Source organism: Xenopus laevis, chromosome 8L (assembly GCF_017654675.1).
Source record: "Xenopus laevis strain J_2021 chromosome 8L, Xenopus_laevis_v10.1, whole genome shotgun sequence".
In the NCBI taxonomy this organism is placed as follows: domain Eukaryota; kingdom Metazoa; phylum Chordata; class Amphibia; order Anura; family Pipidae; genus Xenopus; species Xenopus laevis.
The window spans coordinates 37,331,393-37,347,407 of NC_054385.1; the positions used below are offsets into that span (position 1 = coordinate 37,331,393).

At 39.4% G+C, this 16,015-nt stretch overlaps 1 protein-coding gene across 1 annotated transcript in view; it reads left to right on the forward strand.

Annotated features, from left to right (window-relative positions):
• The first annotated feature begins 15,143 nt into the window (after positions 1 to 15,143).
• LOC108698369 (myotubularin-related protein 8) overlaps positions 15,144 to 16,015 on the forward strand; it is a 28,810-nt gene continuing 27,938 nt past the window's right edge. Inside the window, exon 1 of the mRNA XM_018229797.2 lies at positions 15,144 to 15,461. Coding sequence (XP_018085286.1) covers positions 15,438 to 15,461 — 24 coding nt within the window. The 5' untranslated portion in view covers positions 15,144 to 15,437. The remainder of the gene's footprint in view (positions 15,462 to 16,015) is intronic.

Consider the following 16,015-nt stretch of genomic DNA (forward strand, 5'->3'; position numbering starts at 1 on the left):
AAAATTGCCATTTTAAAAAATAAGGGACGCCCCCTGGGATCGTAGGATTCACAGTGCACACAAACAAACCATACATGATAGGTCACATGAGCCAATTAACAGACAGAGTTCTGTCTTTTGCTTCCACACTTCTTCCTGTTACAGTTAGAGCTGTAGTATTTCTGGTCAGGTGATCCCTGAGGCAGCACACAGACCATCACAAAATGGTGGTTCAAGGCAAGAGATGTAAAAGGGCAAGATTTACTTAAATATTTACACCAGTTTGATACGATTCTTTAATTTGCCACTTAAGGGTAAGGACACACGAGGAGATTCAGGGAGATTTTTTCACCTGGCTACTAATCGCCTCATCTTTTGAGCAACTATCTCTCTGAACTGCCTCAGCGTTTTTCCCCATAGGCTACAATGAAAAGTTGCCTGCGCTAATGCACACGCAGCGATGCGTTTTCAATAGTTGCCCAAAGTTGCCTCAGTGAGGTAATTTCAGGCAACTATTGAAAACGCATCGCCGTGTGTGCATTAACACAGGCAACTTTTCATTGTAGCCTATGGGGAAAAACGCTGAGGCAGTTCAGAGAGATAGTTGCTCAAAATACGAGGCGATTAGTAGCCAGGCGACAAAATCTCCCTGAATCTCCTCGTGTGTCCTTACCCTAAAGGAGCAGGAAAGCTAGCAAAGCAGTTTATTGGCAATACCTGTATATTAGCCATAATAGTGCAGGCTATAACACTATTTATTCTGTAGAATGCTTTACCATATCTGAGTAAACAGCTCTAGAAGCTCTTCATTTATTGAGTATAGCAGCTGCCATATTAGCTTGGTGTGACATCACATCCTGCCTGAGTCTCACCCTGCTCACTCATAGCTCTGGGCTCAGATTAAAGCAGGGAGGGGAGGAGGGTGGGGGAGAGGAGAAAACTGAGCATGCTCAAGCCCTAGCCCTGGAGGTTTATGCTGAAAACAGGAAGTCTGATACAGAAGTCCATGTGTACACAATAGAAGGAAAGAAATGCCGTGCTTCTTTTGACAGAGGACTCAGAGCAGCATTAATTTGAGGGTTTACTGGTATAATTAGGTGGACCTTTCTGATAAGGATTACTTAGTTTTAACCGTTCCTTCTCTTTTAATGCAGTTTACCGAATAAATATCTCTGTTATACAGAGTTTTAGGTGTAGGATGGATGTGCAGTGTGTTTATAATGGGCAACTGATCATAGGTGTTGGGAGAGAGCCGACTTTCAATACTTTCAAGGTTGTTCCTGTCTTGCCTACCTAAAGCAGTGTCTGATGGGGGTAAAGTTTTCCTAAAGGTTCTGCTGGGCACTCTGGTTTCCTCCCACATTTTAAAAACATATGAGGAGGTTCATTGGCTCCCAATGAAACTCACATCAAGTTATAAAACAAGGCAACAGAATATATGAAGAAGATAGAGCCAGGGCCAGAACTCAAAAGGCTTGGGCACAATGCTGGGGGCACTAGGCATGTACCTCTTCTTCATGCCTACCCCTAGTACTGGCCCTTCTGCAACTAGAAGCTGGCTGAGCAGTGGTGTAACGTCCCATGGCAAACCCCGCACCAGAGAATCTGCAAAGGGGTCCAGCGAGTACAGCAACAGCAATCGCAACCTGCCCTGCTTGCTTCGCCCACTCGCCACCGCCTCTTTTCTTTTAGGTAGGAGAACATCTAGTAGAATGTGAGATTAGCAGCGGGTACTATAGTTTAGTAATCAGTAGTTTTCCTTGTCATTTAAAGGATAACTAACGCCCCCCCTCCCTGTTTCTCCCCTGCATAGTTCATTTCCCCTGAAAGTGTCCCAAATACATTGCTCACATATCAGTGCAGAGTAAGAGCAGTGGAGCTCATGGCCGACATCTTCTGGATCTTCAGTCTTCATCTAGTTGGAGCGCCTTATTGGAGTATATACAGTTGGAGCAGTCTTTCTGTTCTCAGCAACTGTGCATGCGCCAAAAGTGCCGTGAATTGCCGAAGGGAAGAGGACCTGAAGAAGGCCGAAGATCCAGAAGATGGCGCCCATGAGCTCTGCTATGCTTTCTCTGCACTGATATGTGAGCAATTTATTCTGGAAACACTTTCAGGGGTAGTAAACTATGCAAGGGGGGGAAACATGGTGGGGGACTATCTAGGGTAGTACAATAGGTAGGGGCTTTTCTTATTGGGGGGGTTACACTTATTTACAGGCAGCACAGCCAATAGAGCAACATATTAAAATACAGTATACATGAAACAATTCTTACAGAGAATGCATTCCATGGATATGAATGAATATAACAAAACATGGGAAACGTTGTTTTAGGCTGTATCCAGTAAAATATTGAGAAGCTTATGAAATATTCACTGTTAATGCATGATATCCTTGTGTTGTTACTAAATAGGTTCTTACTATTACTATTGTTTCAGGGCTGATTTATCTTTGATTTCATAAAAGGATAATATTAGCACAATCAGCCAAATCAATTATATTGCATTATATGGCATAACAATGCTAGTTTGTTTAACAGCATTTCAGCAGTTGTTTTTTGCTTTCTGTCTTTACAAAGTATGCATCACACCCTCACCACTTATAATTTAAAAAAGGACAAGTATAACTTTCCCTTTTGTTATTAGCTTATACAGTACAGGGGCACTAGCCAGCTCCATGTAGGTCCCACCATTTTCAGTTTTTTGTAAATCATTTGGGAACTTCGGGTGTAAATCACTGAAAAATTAACTTTAGTATGATGTAGACAAAAATGATTTTGAGACATTTGCATCTTTCGTTATTTGTGTTATTTTTTATCCTTTTACTTAGCAGCTCTTCCGTCTGGAATTCGAACAGCTGGTTGGCAGGCAGCAGTTTTACTGACAGGCTGGAAGATTATCAAAAGTTTTTGGTTGCTGGGGTCAGTGACCCAACCAACTACATATCATTTAAAATTGCAAATTGGAAAGGCAAATAGTTTAAGAAAATATACCAAGTTGCTAATAACAGACCATCCTGTAACATACTAAAAGTTAACTTAAAGGTGAACTACCCTTCAACTTTAGTAGGGCAATAGTGGGTATAATGTAGCACCTATATAAATACATAGAAAATAATAGCAATTCTAAATGAACTGGATGAAAGTGAATGTATAACTGCTTACACCAGAGATGACTTAGCCCATTATTTTAAATATATTACTATCATTCGAACATTTTCAAGGTGGAAAATTCTAGACGTTCCCCTGATTTTTCTTTTCTAATCTAAGAGATTTTGTCTTCCTGTAGCAAAATGTTCTAATACAAGTAATAAAAGTTTTTTATCTTGTTCTTTTTTTTGCTAACAATATTCTCTAACAATTTAGGAAAGAATGATTCACTTCTCTTATGTAATGGACACAGGAAAAAAAGGCATATTTCTATTTTCAAAGCAATATGGGTTTCTAAAACCTCTGGCAAAGCTCGAGAGCTGCATTCCCAGGGAGCAGACAGTACTCATCTATAATTCAATTTTAAAGATTTCAGATCCAGCACAGGGAAATAACGATGTGGGTTTTCTTTATATTTTCTTTGTGGGAAATTAATCAGAAATCCCTGCTTCTATCCAAGCATTAGCTCGGTACTCTGCTCTAGTGATTATCTTATTAATTGCCCTTAGTGCTCCAAAGCTCTTTGTCTCATATGCTTAAACCTTTAAATTCATTTATTTTTCCTCACCGGTTGGGCTTATTAACTAATGCAATGGAGTGCTACAGAAGAACCCCCATTTTATGTTTTTCAGGGGACCAGAAAAAATGGTATAAAATCTGGGAAAAATGGGATGTAAAATTGAGGTTTCACTGTATTTTGTTTTTAAATATCATTAATTCCCAGTCTGCAATAATAACATAGTGAAGAACTCATGGTTGCACCTTAAACTACAATATATCCTACTAAAGATTCCCTCTTCTAGTTCTGTTAATGACACACTACGGTGTTCCATGACTTGTATAGAAGCACCAAATGACTTATAATATGCTTCTATTTTACAATAGGGTGGTAAATTATTAACTATATAATTGATAATTAGGGGCAGATTTATCAAGGGTCGATTTTCGAGGTGATGGGAGTTTTTTGAAAATCCCATCCACTCGAAATTCGAATAAAAAAAGACCAACTGAAATGTATTAAAAAATTTTTTTTTTAACTTTTAGTGAATAGGCTGTATTCGATCGTTCAAATTCGAATTCGGATCGTATTTGATCGAATTCGATTTGAAGTCCACCAAATGACTCCAATTGGGTTATAGGAGGTCCCCCATAGGCTAAAACAGCAATTCGTGAAGGTTTTAGATGGCGAAAAGTCGAAGTTGAATGATAATGATAAATTTGGATATTCAAATTTTTTTCAAATGTGAATCGAATTTGGACTATTCCCTAGTCGAAGTACTCTAAAATTAGCTCAAAAATTCAAATTTTAAAATTTGATTTATCAATTCGACCCTTGATAAATCTGCCCCTTAGTAAAGTAAGGTCTATTTTTTTTAACACAGCTGAAATGGACACAGAGGTTGCAGGTACTGACACTATTCCTGAAAGGTACGTGTCCTAATATGCTCCTTGCACTTTTGTGTACTTGCCGATGCACCTACCCATTCTGCTGTTATGAAACACAGGCTAGTGCGCCTTTTGATGCAAGGAAACCCTGGAGCTAACTCTTATGTGGCGAAAATTCCATGGTTCCCAATGCAAGCTGCATTAATAGGTGCACACAAATGTCATATAAACAGACACAGTTGTAAATATCTGTGCACAGCCACAATTACACAATTTGGGGGACAAAAATGATGGCAAATTGTGACCAAAATTTCACTTTGTACACTGTGAATGACTACTCAACTTATTTATAAGTTATGGCTAGTGATGCCGCTTGCATCACATAATTAGATGACACTTTTGCACTATAAGAAACAATTAACCCCTTTAACTGCTTTAAAATATAAGGTCACAGCTTTATGATCAGTATCAAAGCATTAGGCATGTGGCCTTGTTCCTTTACATGGTCAAGAAACTCTATGGTGGTGTCTAATATCCTTATGTTTTGCAAAGGGGGCTTTATTCCATATTTAATTACTTACCATTGTCATATGCTATATGTCTATTACCAACATACCTTGTTACCACTACCATTGTCACATGCTTAATACTTATGCTACCAGTCACAAGAATCCTCTCACTACCTCCCAAAATGTCTGTATAATCCTGACTGTTAGAATAAACTTTAGACCGTACAGGTCAGACTAGAGGTGTAGAAGGCTATTGGTAGAATCAACAGATCATCATTTGCTCTGCTATTTTAAATTATCTGTCTGTAGTGTTTTAGAATGGTGTTGTATGGGTTTGGTCGCTGTTGGGAAATGTGAAACCCAAAGGGAAATATCTCTGTATGAAATAAAGTCCATGCATCAACCTAATTTTTACTGCATTCTTTGCCTGAAAAGGAATATTTCACAGGTATAATGAATGGCAAATAAAAACAAAGGAAACCACTAGATGGTGCTGTTTTACCTAAAGATAACAATAATCTAAAGGCTCCAATTAAAACAAATTCATACTTGCGGGATTGGTTTTATCCCGAAAAAAAGACAAACCAGACCAACCTTATTCTTTATGCTAAAAAATATGTCAAAATGTGTTTAAAAGGAGTAAAAGAAACAACTATGTTACACAAATAGAGAAGTAAAACTTTTGATAATACAATTCTGTATTTCTCATTAAAAATGACTTTGTTTTAGGTGTAGGTGTGCCTGAGAGCAATGTACATTTCTCTGTGGCATGGGGAAAGTGGTTTACTTGAGTTCTGCAGAATTTATGTTTGTTTTTTGCCTGCCTGAAGGAAAGTATTTCCTGTAAGTCGTGTCATTTTCTCAACAGACAAGCAGTATTCCTTTATCTGAAATTCAGACTTCTGATGTTGATATTAATGCCATACAATACAAAGAAAACTTAAGGCATTTGTAGTCGGCTAAAGCAGCCCAGTTTCTTAACTTTTTCAGAATGGTAACCCAAAATGATATTTAGAATGTCTCCTTTTGATTATTATTTTCTACAGTAGGAGAAAACATCACTCTATTAGGGAAGATCATAGGAACTAATGTGCGTCATAACTCACAGATCTACAACCCCTAGACTAGAGGATGTTATAAATTCTGAAGACCCTAGAGGGTGTAATAAATATGGGACCCTGGAGTAAGTACTTGTAGATGTACATAGAAGAATGTATGAGAGAGTGTGGGGCAAGTCGCTACATCTTGAGTGTCTTCTCTTGGTCTTGTCTTCTCTTGGTCTCATACTTCTGAGAAGCCATTGAGCCTTGTAAAAAAGAAGAAACAAAATCACAATATATCACTGTGAAATCTAGCCATACATTCAGCAGAAAATGACAAAATATCAGTTAAGTTTTACTAAATATAGTTATCCTAAAACTTTGTCGAGATCTGATATGGCATAACTGGGCACCATAGTGCTCTAAACCCTTTTAAGTATGTCTATTTAATGTTCTTTTTCGGACAACTTTTCTACATTAATCTTTCTTCCTCCAGTTTTACTTCACAGTTATATAAGGTAAACACATTATATGGTCAGCTGCTAACAAACGTTAGTGAAGGGGAGGTTATTTCCCAATGGAGGCAACTTTTGTATGCATACCAAAGCAATTACACAGTGCTTAGTTTAATATTTAAATTTTAAAATGTAATATATTTAATTTCCAATACAAAACTGTCCATTCATTTTAATGAATGTTTAAAAAGATGAGCGATGGCAGGTGCTGCTTCTGTGAAGGAAAATGATCTAGTTAGTGACTCTTTTGGAAACTTCCTCTGTGTGTCCTAAGTCCTCTCTGCTTAATTACATCTGACTGGCTCACTGGGGTCAGCAAGGCAAAATTAATTAGCAGAATATTGTTCTACATGAAACCAATCTGCATCCTATACACAGCTCGCTATCAAAAATAGCACTTTAATTACTGTGTCCACATGAATTTCACACTTTCACTGAAACTTCAGCAGGAAAACAATTCACTCAAGTTTGCACATTTGGCACCTCATTAGCTGAGTGTTTTTCTGTGGTTAATAACCCAGTTCCTGCCTTAAGAGCTACTTCAGAGCTTGAAGAAGTGGAGGTAGCTGGTGAAGATATGATTTTAACGACAAGAAACGTCAAATTCACTTATGCACTCACCCCTTTCCCCCAGTGGTGCTCCTGTATGGTAAAAAATGCATGTGTCCAATATAATTTGCATCTGAGATCCATTCTGACATCTAGTTTAATATTCCATGCCCCCACCCCCGGTTGGACCATCACTGGAATATAAAACAACCCGGTGGCATAGCACTCAAATGGAAGGTAAATTGGAGGATACTGACCTGGAGTAACGATTTTGCTCACTTGGGGAAGCCTAATACATTTTGGACGCCCCAAGTGAGTTAGACATTCCTTGTACTTCAAAATATGATGTAGACATTGATTTTCTATGGCATTTTGTGTTTTTCAGTTGTACTTTTGTGCTTATAAAATTATTCCAGTTCTCTCCAACCTAAAAATTCAGAAGCAGTGTGGTTGTTGGGGTTAAGTAGTTCCCAGAAATCTTTTTTTTTTTAAAGTTCTCTTTTATTCAACAAAAAGGCAAATTGACATATCAGTACATATCAAGTAGACAAGTGTGATCAAAAATATACAGTCCACATAGTATATGCAAGCAGGTATACAAATAAAACAGTACAGTCATCAAGGACAGGTTTGAATCAAAGCAATCACTGAACATTGGGGTTAGGATATACCTCAAGCCATCTCTCCCAGATTTTCTCAAATTTAGTTGAGGAGCCACGCGCTTCATAAGTGAGTTTGATAAGTGGTAAGGTGCGGTTGACCAAAGCAATCCAATACTGAACTGAGGGAGGTGCAGGCTGAAGCCAATGAAGTATGATGGCTTTTTTTGCATAAAATAGCAAAGTACGATACAGAATTCTAACATGGGTTTGCGGAACCATATAATCTACGACTCCCAAAAGACAGGCTTCAGGAGAGAGGACTTGAGGCAATTCCAGGTTATCGCTCAAACATTTAACCACTGTACCCCAAAATCGAACAATTTTGGGGCAGGACCAAGAAGAATATCTTCAAACCGAAAAGTATGATAAGTAATGGGACCCGGACCAAACTGGGCTCTACAAGCATGTTGCAGTTGCATAAACTGGAACACATTCAAACTCATAGGAGCCACAAAATCTTGTAGTTGCTGAAAAGTTGGAAATGACCCATGTTGCAACAGGTCTCCAAGGGTTTTAATGTTACGAATGGGCCAATATATAAAATCAGGCAGATGTCGAAGGTGGGGAAGATGGGAATTGCCCCACAGAGGGGTGTATGGAGTAAGCAAGGGATTTGACAAGTGCTGTAGCCTCCGTGCAGTCTGCCATGCATCATAGGGGGAGTTCCCAGAAATCTGAAAGCAGATTGTTTGTGAGATTAAATATTGATACGTACAGGTATGTGACCTGTTATCCCGAATGCTCAGGACCTGGGTTTTTCTGAATAATTGGTCTTTTCATGGATCTCCATACCATAAGGCTACTAAATAATTATTTAAACATTAAATAAACCAAATAGGATCATTTTGCCACCAATAATGACTAATTATATCTTAGTTGGGATCAAGTACAAGGTATTGTTTTATTATTACATTGAAAAAGGAAATTATTTTTAAAAATGTATATTATTTGATTAAAATGGTGTCTGTGGGAGATGGCCTTCCCACGGGTTCCCATACCTGTACTCCTTTGGGGGGGGAGAGGAGCAAACTGAGCATGCTCATGCCCAGGGCAAGGAGGTTTTTTCAGGGGCCTGTCGGCTCCCAGCGGGGAAGTCAGGACCAAGGAGGAAGCCCTTACAGTGAAAGTTTAGGCACAAAGTACAGGCAAGGGTTAATGCAGGTTCAAGGTCAAAGTCCAGGCAAAGGTTCAATGGCAGGCAGAAAGGCACAGAATCGGAAGTCCAGGCAGAGGTCAAGAAGGCAGGCAGCATACAACAACGTCAGAAGTCCAGGCAGGGTCAAATTCAAGAATAAACAGTAGTTAATAACACCCAGGTACTCACAGAAAATAAGACCTATCATCGGGCATTGAACCGGCGCCTCTGTCGTTCCTTTATTTTGAATTTGGCGTCAGTGACGTCATCACGCCGGCGTCCTGACGACGATGTCCCTGCACCCACGTGTGGATCCTGGGCCCCACCATCTTGGATGCGCCGCCGGAGGAGAGGGAGACGCCTGCCGGTGCTGTTGCTGCAGGTAATCCTGGCAGGTTTAAGCTGAAGGCAGGAAGTGTGATACAGAAGCCCATGTGTACACAATAGAAGGAAAGAAATGCTGTGTTCCTTTTGACAGAGAACAGAGCAGCATTACTTTGAGGATTTACTGGTATAATTAGGTGGACCTTTCTGATAAGGCTTACTTAGTTTTAACCTTTCCTTCTCTTTTAATGCAGTTTACCGAATAAATATCTCTGTTATACAGAGTTTTAGGTGTAGGATGGATGTGCAGTGTGTTTATAATGGGCAACTGATAATAGGTGTTGGGAGAGAGCCGACTTTCAATACTTTCAAGGTTGTTCCTGTCTTGCCTACCTAAAGCAGTGTCTGATGACTGTTGCAAAAAGTTGCCAGAACTGATTTTATAGGAGTCCAAAAGCAAGTAAAGGCTCTTTGCTGGCAAGCTGGTCCTTTCTTCACCTTCAGATGCTCTGCTGAAGAAGCTGAATTCTTGATCCACCTGCATTGCATTTGAATCCCATCATCATTCACTGGTGATGCATTCTTCTGGCATTTATACAATAGCTCTGTTATAAATCGGTGAAGATATCACCACTGCTTTATTTTAAAGCTGCTGCATTTAATTTAAAATACATACACCAGGACTGGTAACCCCAGCACGCACACACACACAGACACATACTTCATGAATGATATTAGAGATACACCCTGGAGATTGCTAAGGTCTCTATGTGGCTTCTTCTTGAAAAGTAAAAAATTACTAATAAGTGCTACAGAATGTAGAATTTATGTGTGTGTGTGATTTTATTGGGATGAAGCAGCAACATTATAAAGAAGATGGGCTCTGTTGTGACCAATGTAACCCAAACAGTAACCTGGGTCCTCGTGCTGTTTCAGGGTGGGTCTCAGGGATCCTCTTTACTAATGGAAAATTATATTCTACAATAGAAATTGTCAAGGAGAGAGAAAAGGAAAGTTAAGGGGCCAAAAGTAAATGCTATATGAAAAAGAAATTTAAGGCTAAAGTTCTAGGTGCATAGAAAACCCAGGCACACCTAGGGGTTGCTAGATTTTGCTTCCTGTCTTGTCCAAGAAAAAAGCTCTGCCTGGTATATTATGTTTAAATGAACCTTGGATAATACATATTTATGTACTGCTCCAAAAAGTAAATGAAAAAATAAACTTACTATTTACTATTGAACTCCGCTGGACAGAATCTGCACGGAGGGGTAAGTAAAGACTTAGGGGTATTTGCCAGTGGTAACAGCTAGGGGGACGGGGGTCTATGTAGGGTATGGTTTTTTTAACTTTAGGGTTTAGTTTTCCTTTAAGACCCTTTTCCGGAATGTTATCAGTAATCTGAGGTGGTTTATTGATTGCCCAGTAGGTGGCAGTGTTTAAAAGTATAAAAGAGAGAGCGCAGATGCTCGGGGCTTTCTCTTCTTGGATCCCACCTTGCGGGGAGGTGGGTTCAGGACTGGGTCTGGGCAGATGACAAGCCCTGGTTAGGGTTAGTTTTATTTAGTGTCAGAAGTTCTGTAATAGTCGCTCTAGGAGTGAGAGTTAGAGGCAGTGTATCTAGTGGCCAGCTTTCTAGCTCCAACCAGGAGAGTAGTTGGGGTTAGCATCCTTGAGTTGATCAAGCGGCTAGACTGGGACATGAGTGGGTGAACTCAGGAGCAGGGAAAGTGCCAAGGAGCAAGATACCCCATGGGATGCCTTGCACTGGGGAAAATCACCAAGATATTTTGCACAACAGCCTAAAAGGGAATTACATGCAATATAAAAGTGTGAAGGTTTTCCACTGAATATTTGGAATGTTTATGAAGATATATACTGCCTGAATGCTGTGAACAGATCTAATTCCATTTGTTCAATAAACAAGTTATTTGAAGCATCCTACTGGACTGCTGTTACTTCCAAGCTGGTTGATCTGTGCACCAGGAGACATACAGGATGCACCTGAGTGTAAAGTGCTTAAAGGAGGCAACACACACTGCTGGGAGTTGCCCACATCCGAAGGGTATCTGGGATACACTGGCAGCAAGTCACACTACTTAACACCATTCTCAGGCTCATTCATTGGTGTGCTACATATAGGGTATAATATGGCTAATGTTTCACATAGAAGGTATTGCACAGAGTTGAATGAAACACCTCACTATGAAAAATATAGGTTAGGGAGCACCTCTCCCAGTTCAGTGGGTAGCGAATAAGCTGTAGTATCAGTCATATTCAGCCCCCCTGCCTAACCAATCTAAAATGCGTTAGACTGCAGAAAGCAGGCTTTGTCAAAGGCCTTTGCACCTTCAATGCGGGAAAGCTATTCAGCCTGGCAGGCTTGACATTTGTTCATGTTCACGTGGAGCTGAATTAACTGTTCTTTGTCCGCATAACCGGGAGGGGCTGTTTGCGGGAGAAGAGGTGGCTGATCAATGGTTTACTGAAGGGGTATCCCTAGGTGACTCCAGTAGCCGGCTGCAAGCCGATTAGGCGGGTCTGAGACCCACTCTGTAGAGCATTGACACTGACTGCCTACCCCCTGGATTTTTCTTCTTAATTTACATAGTAAAAGTTATTTTTTAATTGGTTCACTGAGTGATCAGATCATAGGATGGGGAGGTGCAACTTCAAGGGTTAGTTCTTTTTCTTCTCTCATTAATGAAACACCTCACCACTGTGATGTATTTTCAGGATAAATTCTATTATTTGTGCTCTTATTGAAAAAAGGTCTATATATATAGTGAATAAAGTACCCCCTCTTGTAAAATACAAGGATATTATAAGTTACCGAGGAGTTTCATGACCATATAAAAACACGAGGCCGAGTGTTTTTATACAGGTCATGGAATTCCGAGGTAACTTCTAATATCCTCATATTTTACAACTGGGGGTACTTTATTTATTATAATACACAAGTTTCAGTGAGTCATGTGACAGAAATGACATCAGAACTCACCTTTAGAACTGATGACATCAGAACTCACCATTTATAAGGATATAATTTACAGGATATTCATGGCTTTTGTGTATTATAGGTATATAATACACTAGAACTATGAATAGCCTGTAAATAATATCCTTATAATAGTGATGTCATTGGTTATAATTGGTGTCATTTCCGCCACATTACTCACCGAAAACCTCTTTATTTTCATAATGTACCCTGTGTTGTAAAATACGAGGATATTGGAAGTCACCTCAGAGTTCCACTACTGGCCTTGTATAAAAGCACTTGGCCTTCAGCTCTGTACCTTTATATAATTATGGAACTCCTTGTTGATTTATAATCCCTTATAATACACAAAAGCCATGAATATCCTGTAAATTATATCCTTATAAACGGTGAGTTCTGATGTCATCAGTTATAAACGGTGAGTTCTGATGTCATTTCTGTCACATGACTCACTGAAATTTGTGTATTATAATAAATAAAGTACCCCCAGTTGTAAAATATGAGGATATTAGAAGTTACCTCGGAGTTCCATGACCTGTATAAAAACACTCGGCCTTCGGCCTCGTGTTTTTATATGGTCATGAAACTCCTCGGTAACTTATAATATCCTTATATTTTACAAGAGGGGGTACTTTATTCACTATATAATACACAAAAGCCCTGAATATCTTGTAAATTATATCCTTATAATCGGTGAGTAGTGATGTCATCAGTTATAAACGGTGAGTAGTGATGTAATTTCTGTCACATGACTCACTAAAATTTGTGTATTATAATAAATAAAGTACCCCCAATTGTAAAATATGAGGATATTATAAGTTACCTCGGAGTTCCATGACCTGTATAAAAACACTCGGCCTTCGGCCTCGTACTTTTATATGGTCATGAAACTCCTCGGTAACTTATAATATCCTTATATTTTACAAGAGGGGGTACTTTATTCACTATATAATACACAAAAGCCATGAATATCCTGTAAATTATATCCTTATAAACGGTGAGTTCTGATGTCATCAGTTATAAACGGTGAGTTCTGATGTCATTTCTGTCACATGACTCATTGAAATTTGTGTATTATAATAAATAAAGTACCCCCAGTTGTAAAATATGAGGATATTAGAAGTTACCTCGGAGTTCCATGACCTGTATAAAAACACTCGGCCTTCGGCCTCGTGTTTTTATATGGTCATGAAACTCCTCGGTAACTTATAATATCCCTATATTTTACAAAAGCGGGTACTTTATTCACTATATAATAGACAAGAGCCATGAATATCCTGTATATTATATCCTTATAATACACAAAAGCCATGAATATCTTGTAAATGATAGCCTTATAAACGGTGAGTTCTGATGTCATCAGTTATGAACGGTGAGTTCTGATGTCATTTCTGTCTAGGGATGCACTGAATCCTTCTGCCCAGCTGAACCGAATCCTAATTTGCATAAGCAAATTAGGGGCGGGGAAGTAAATTGTGTGCCTTTTTATCACAAAACAAAGAAATAAGCATTTTTCCCCTTCCACCCCTATGCATATGCAAATTAGGACCCGGTTCGGTATTCGGCCAAATCTTTCGCAAAGGATTCGGGGGTTCGGCCGAATCCAAAATAGTGGATTCGGTGCATCCCTATTTCTGTCACATGACTCACTGAAACTTGTGTATTATAATAAATTAAGTACCCCCAGTTGCAAAATATGAGGATATTAGAAGTAACCTCGGAGTTCCATGACCTGTGTAAAAACACTCTGCCTTCGGCCTCGTGTTTTCATATGGTCATGAAACTCCTTGGTAATTTATAATCTCCTTATATTTTACAAGAGGGTGTACTTTATTCACTATATAATACACAAAAGCCATGAATATTTTGTTAATTATATCCTAATAAACGGTGAGTTCTGATGTCATTTCTGTCACATGACTCACTGAAACTTGTGTATTATAATGAATAAAGTACCCCCAGTTGCAAAATATGAGGATATTAGAAGTTACCTTGGAGTTCCATGACCTGTATAAAAGCACTCTGCCTTCAGCCTCGTGTTTTTATATGGTCATGAAACTCCTCGGTAACTTATAATAGCCTTATATTTTACAAAAGGGGGTACTTTATTCATTATATAAACGGTGCTTAGTGATGTCATTGGTTATAATCGGAGCTTAGTGATGTTATTTCTGTCATATGACTCACTGAAGCCTGTGTATTATAATAAATAAAGTCCCCTCTGTTGCAACATACAGTATGAGGATACTATTAGAAGTCACCTTGGAGTTCCATGACCTGTATAAATTTTTATATGGTCCTCAGTCACGTACGATATCCTTGTATTTTACAATAGGGGGCACTTTATTCACTATATATTTTACAGCATGGAATACAAGGGTACACCTTGGTATGTTCCCCCCCTAAGCATGCAACATGAAGGGTAAGAGCTTGCTTGGGGCATAAGTCCCCGCAGGGTGGCAGACTGAGGCTTTTGCACCCAGACGCCTAGTCTCCTAGTTATATGCCACTGAGGGGTTACATTATTCACTATATGCTACAGTTTTAAGATAGGCAGTAGATAACTGTCATTCCACATCCTATCCAATAAATGTTATTACACTGTGGCCTTTTTCCATAAATAATCATATTTTTCCTATATTTACAAAACTTAACACACTGTTCTGACACAAATTTTTCATTCCTGTTCAAAGCTCGCCTAAATCCTTTTGCCTCCCCTTGCAGGTTCCCTTATAATAACTCTTTCTATACATCTCACTGCATTGACAGCAAAACTGTACACAAAGACGCTGATTGGCCAGAAGTGAAAGGGGCGGTCTTACACGCTCGCTCATAAACACATGGGAGGCGATAATTGGCTGGGAGGCCAAGAAGGCGGGACACGGAGGAGCGGGTCCAAACATTAATAGGAGGGCTCATCAAAAGGGAAGGCGAGGCTAAAAGTAATAAAAGAGATAGCAGGTTACAAAAGTATCATTTGCATATACTGTACGTATGCGTAGCAATGTTTTACACAACGTGGTCATTTTAACCAAGCCATTGGCGTCCTATTCAAAATCTCGCGAACTTTGATCTCCGCCAGTGACGCTTCTGATCACATGACTCGTGAAAGGGCCGACAGGAAGATGGCGGGCAGCGCAAGAGTAGGATGGGCGGGGAACTTGACAAGGAGGCGGTGAGGAGCTCAGGTAGCCATGGAACACATATCTACTCCGAAGGTGAGGCGCTGGACATTTATTACATTACAGAATTGTGACCGGTACTAATACCCAGGTTACGACACACTCCCTGTTGTTGAAGGTAGAGCTGCTTAAGAGTTATAGTTTCGCTTCTGAAATGCTCCTGTCATTGGCTCATGTATGGAATGGAATAATCCACGCGTCCGTCATATATATACATATATACAGTGTGTGTAGTTTTCGTTAAAGGGCCAGTGACACCAGATAAGGAAATTAATGGTTTTTGCATCACAGGCACACTGCTAGAGTTTATATGCACACGAGCTGCTATTTGGGTTTTAATTGGGCAATAGATCACGTGTACATATCCTATAAATGATAATCATTGCCTACAAATATGTAACTCAAGGGCCCCAGGGCTGTATACTGAACTATACACCGAGAATGTCATGTAACCTATATCTTCTATGGTGTCACTGGTCCTTTAAATCCTATTCCCATGAAATCAGTGCGGTGGCATCCATAATCATGATCAAGATTTCTTGAGGCGTGCTGCAGTGTCTTCAATTTTTACTTGCATTGTGGGAGCGGAA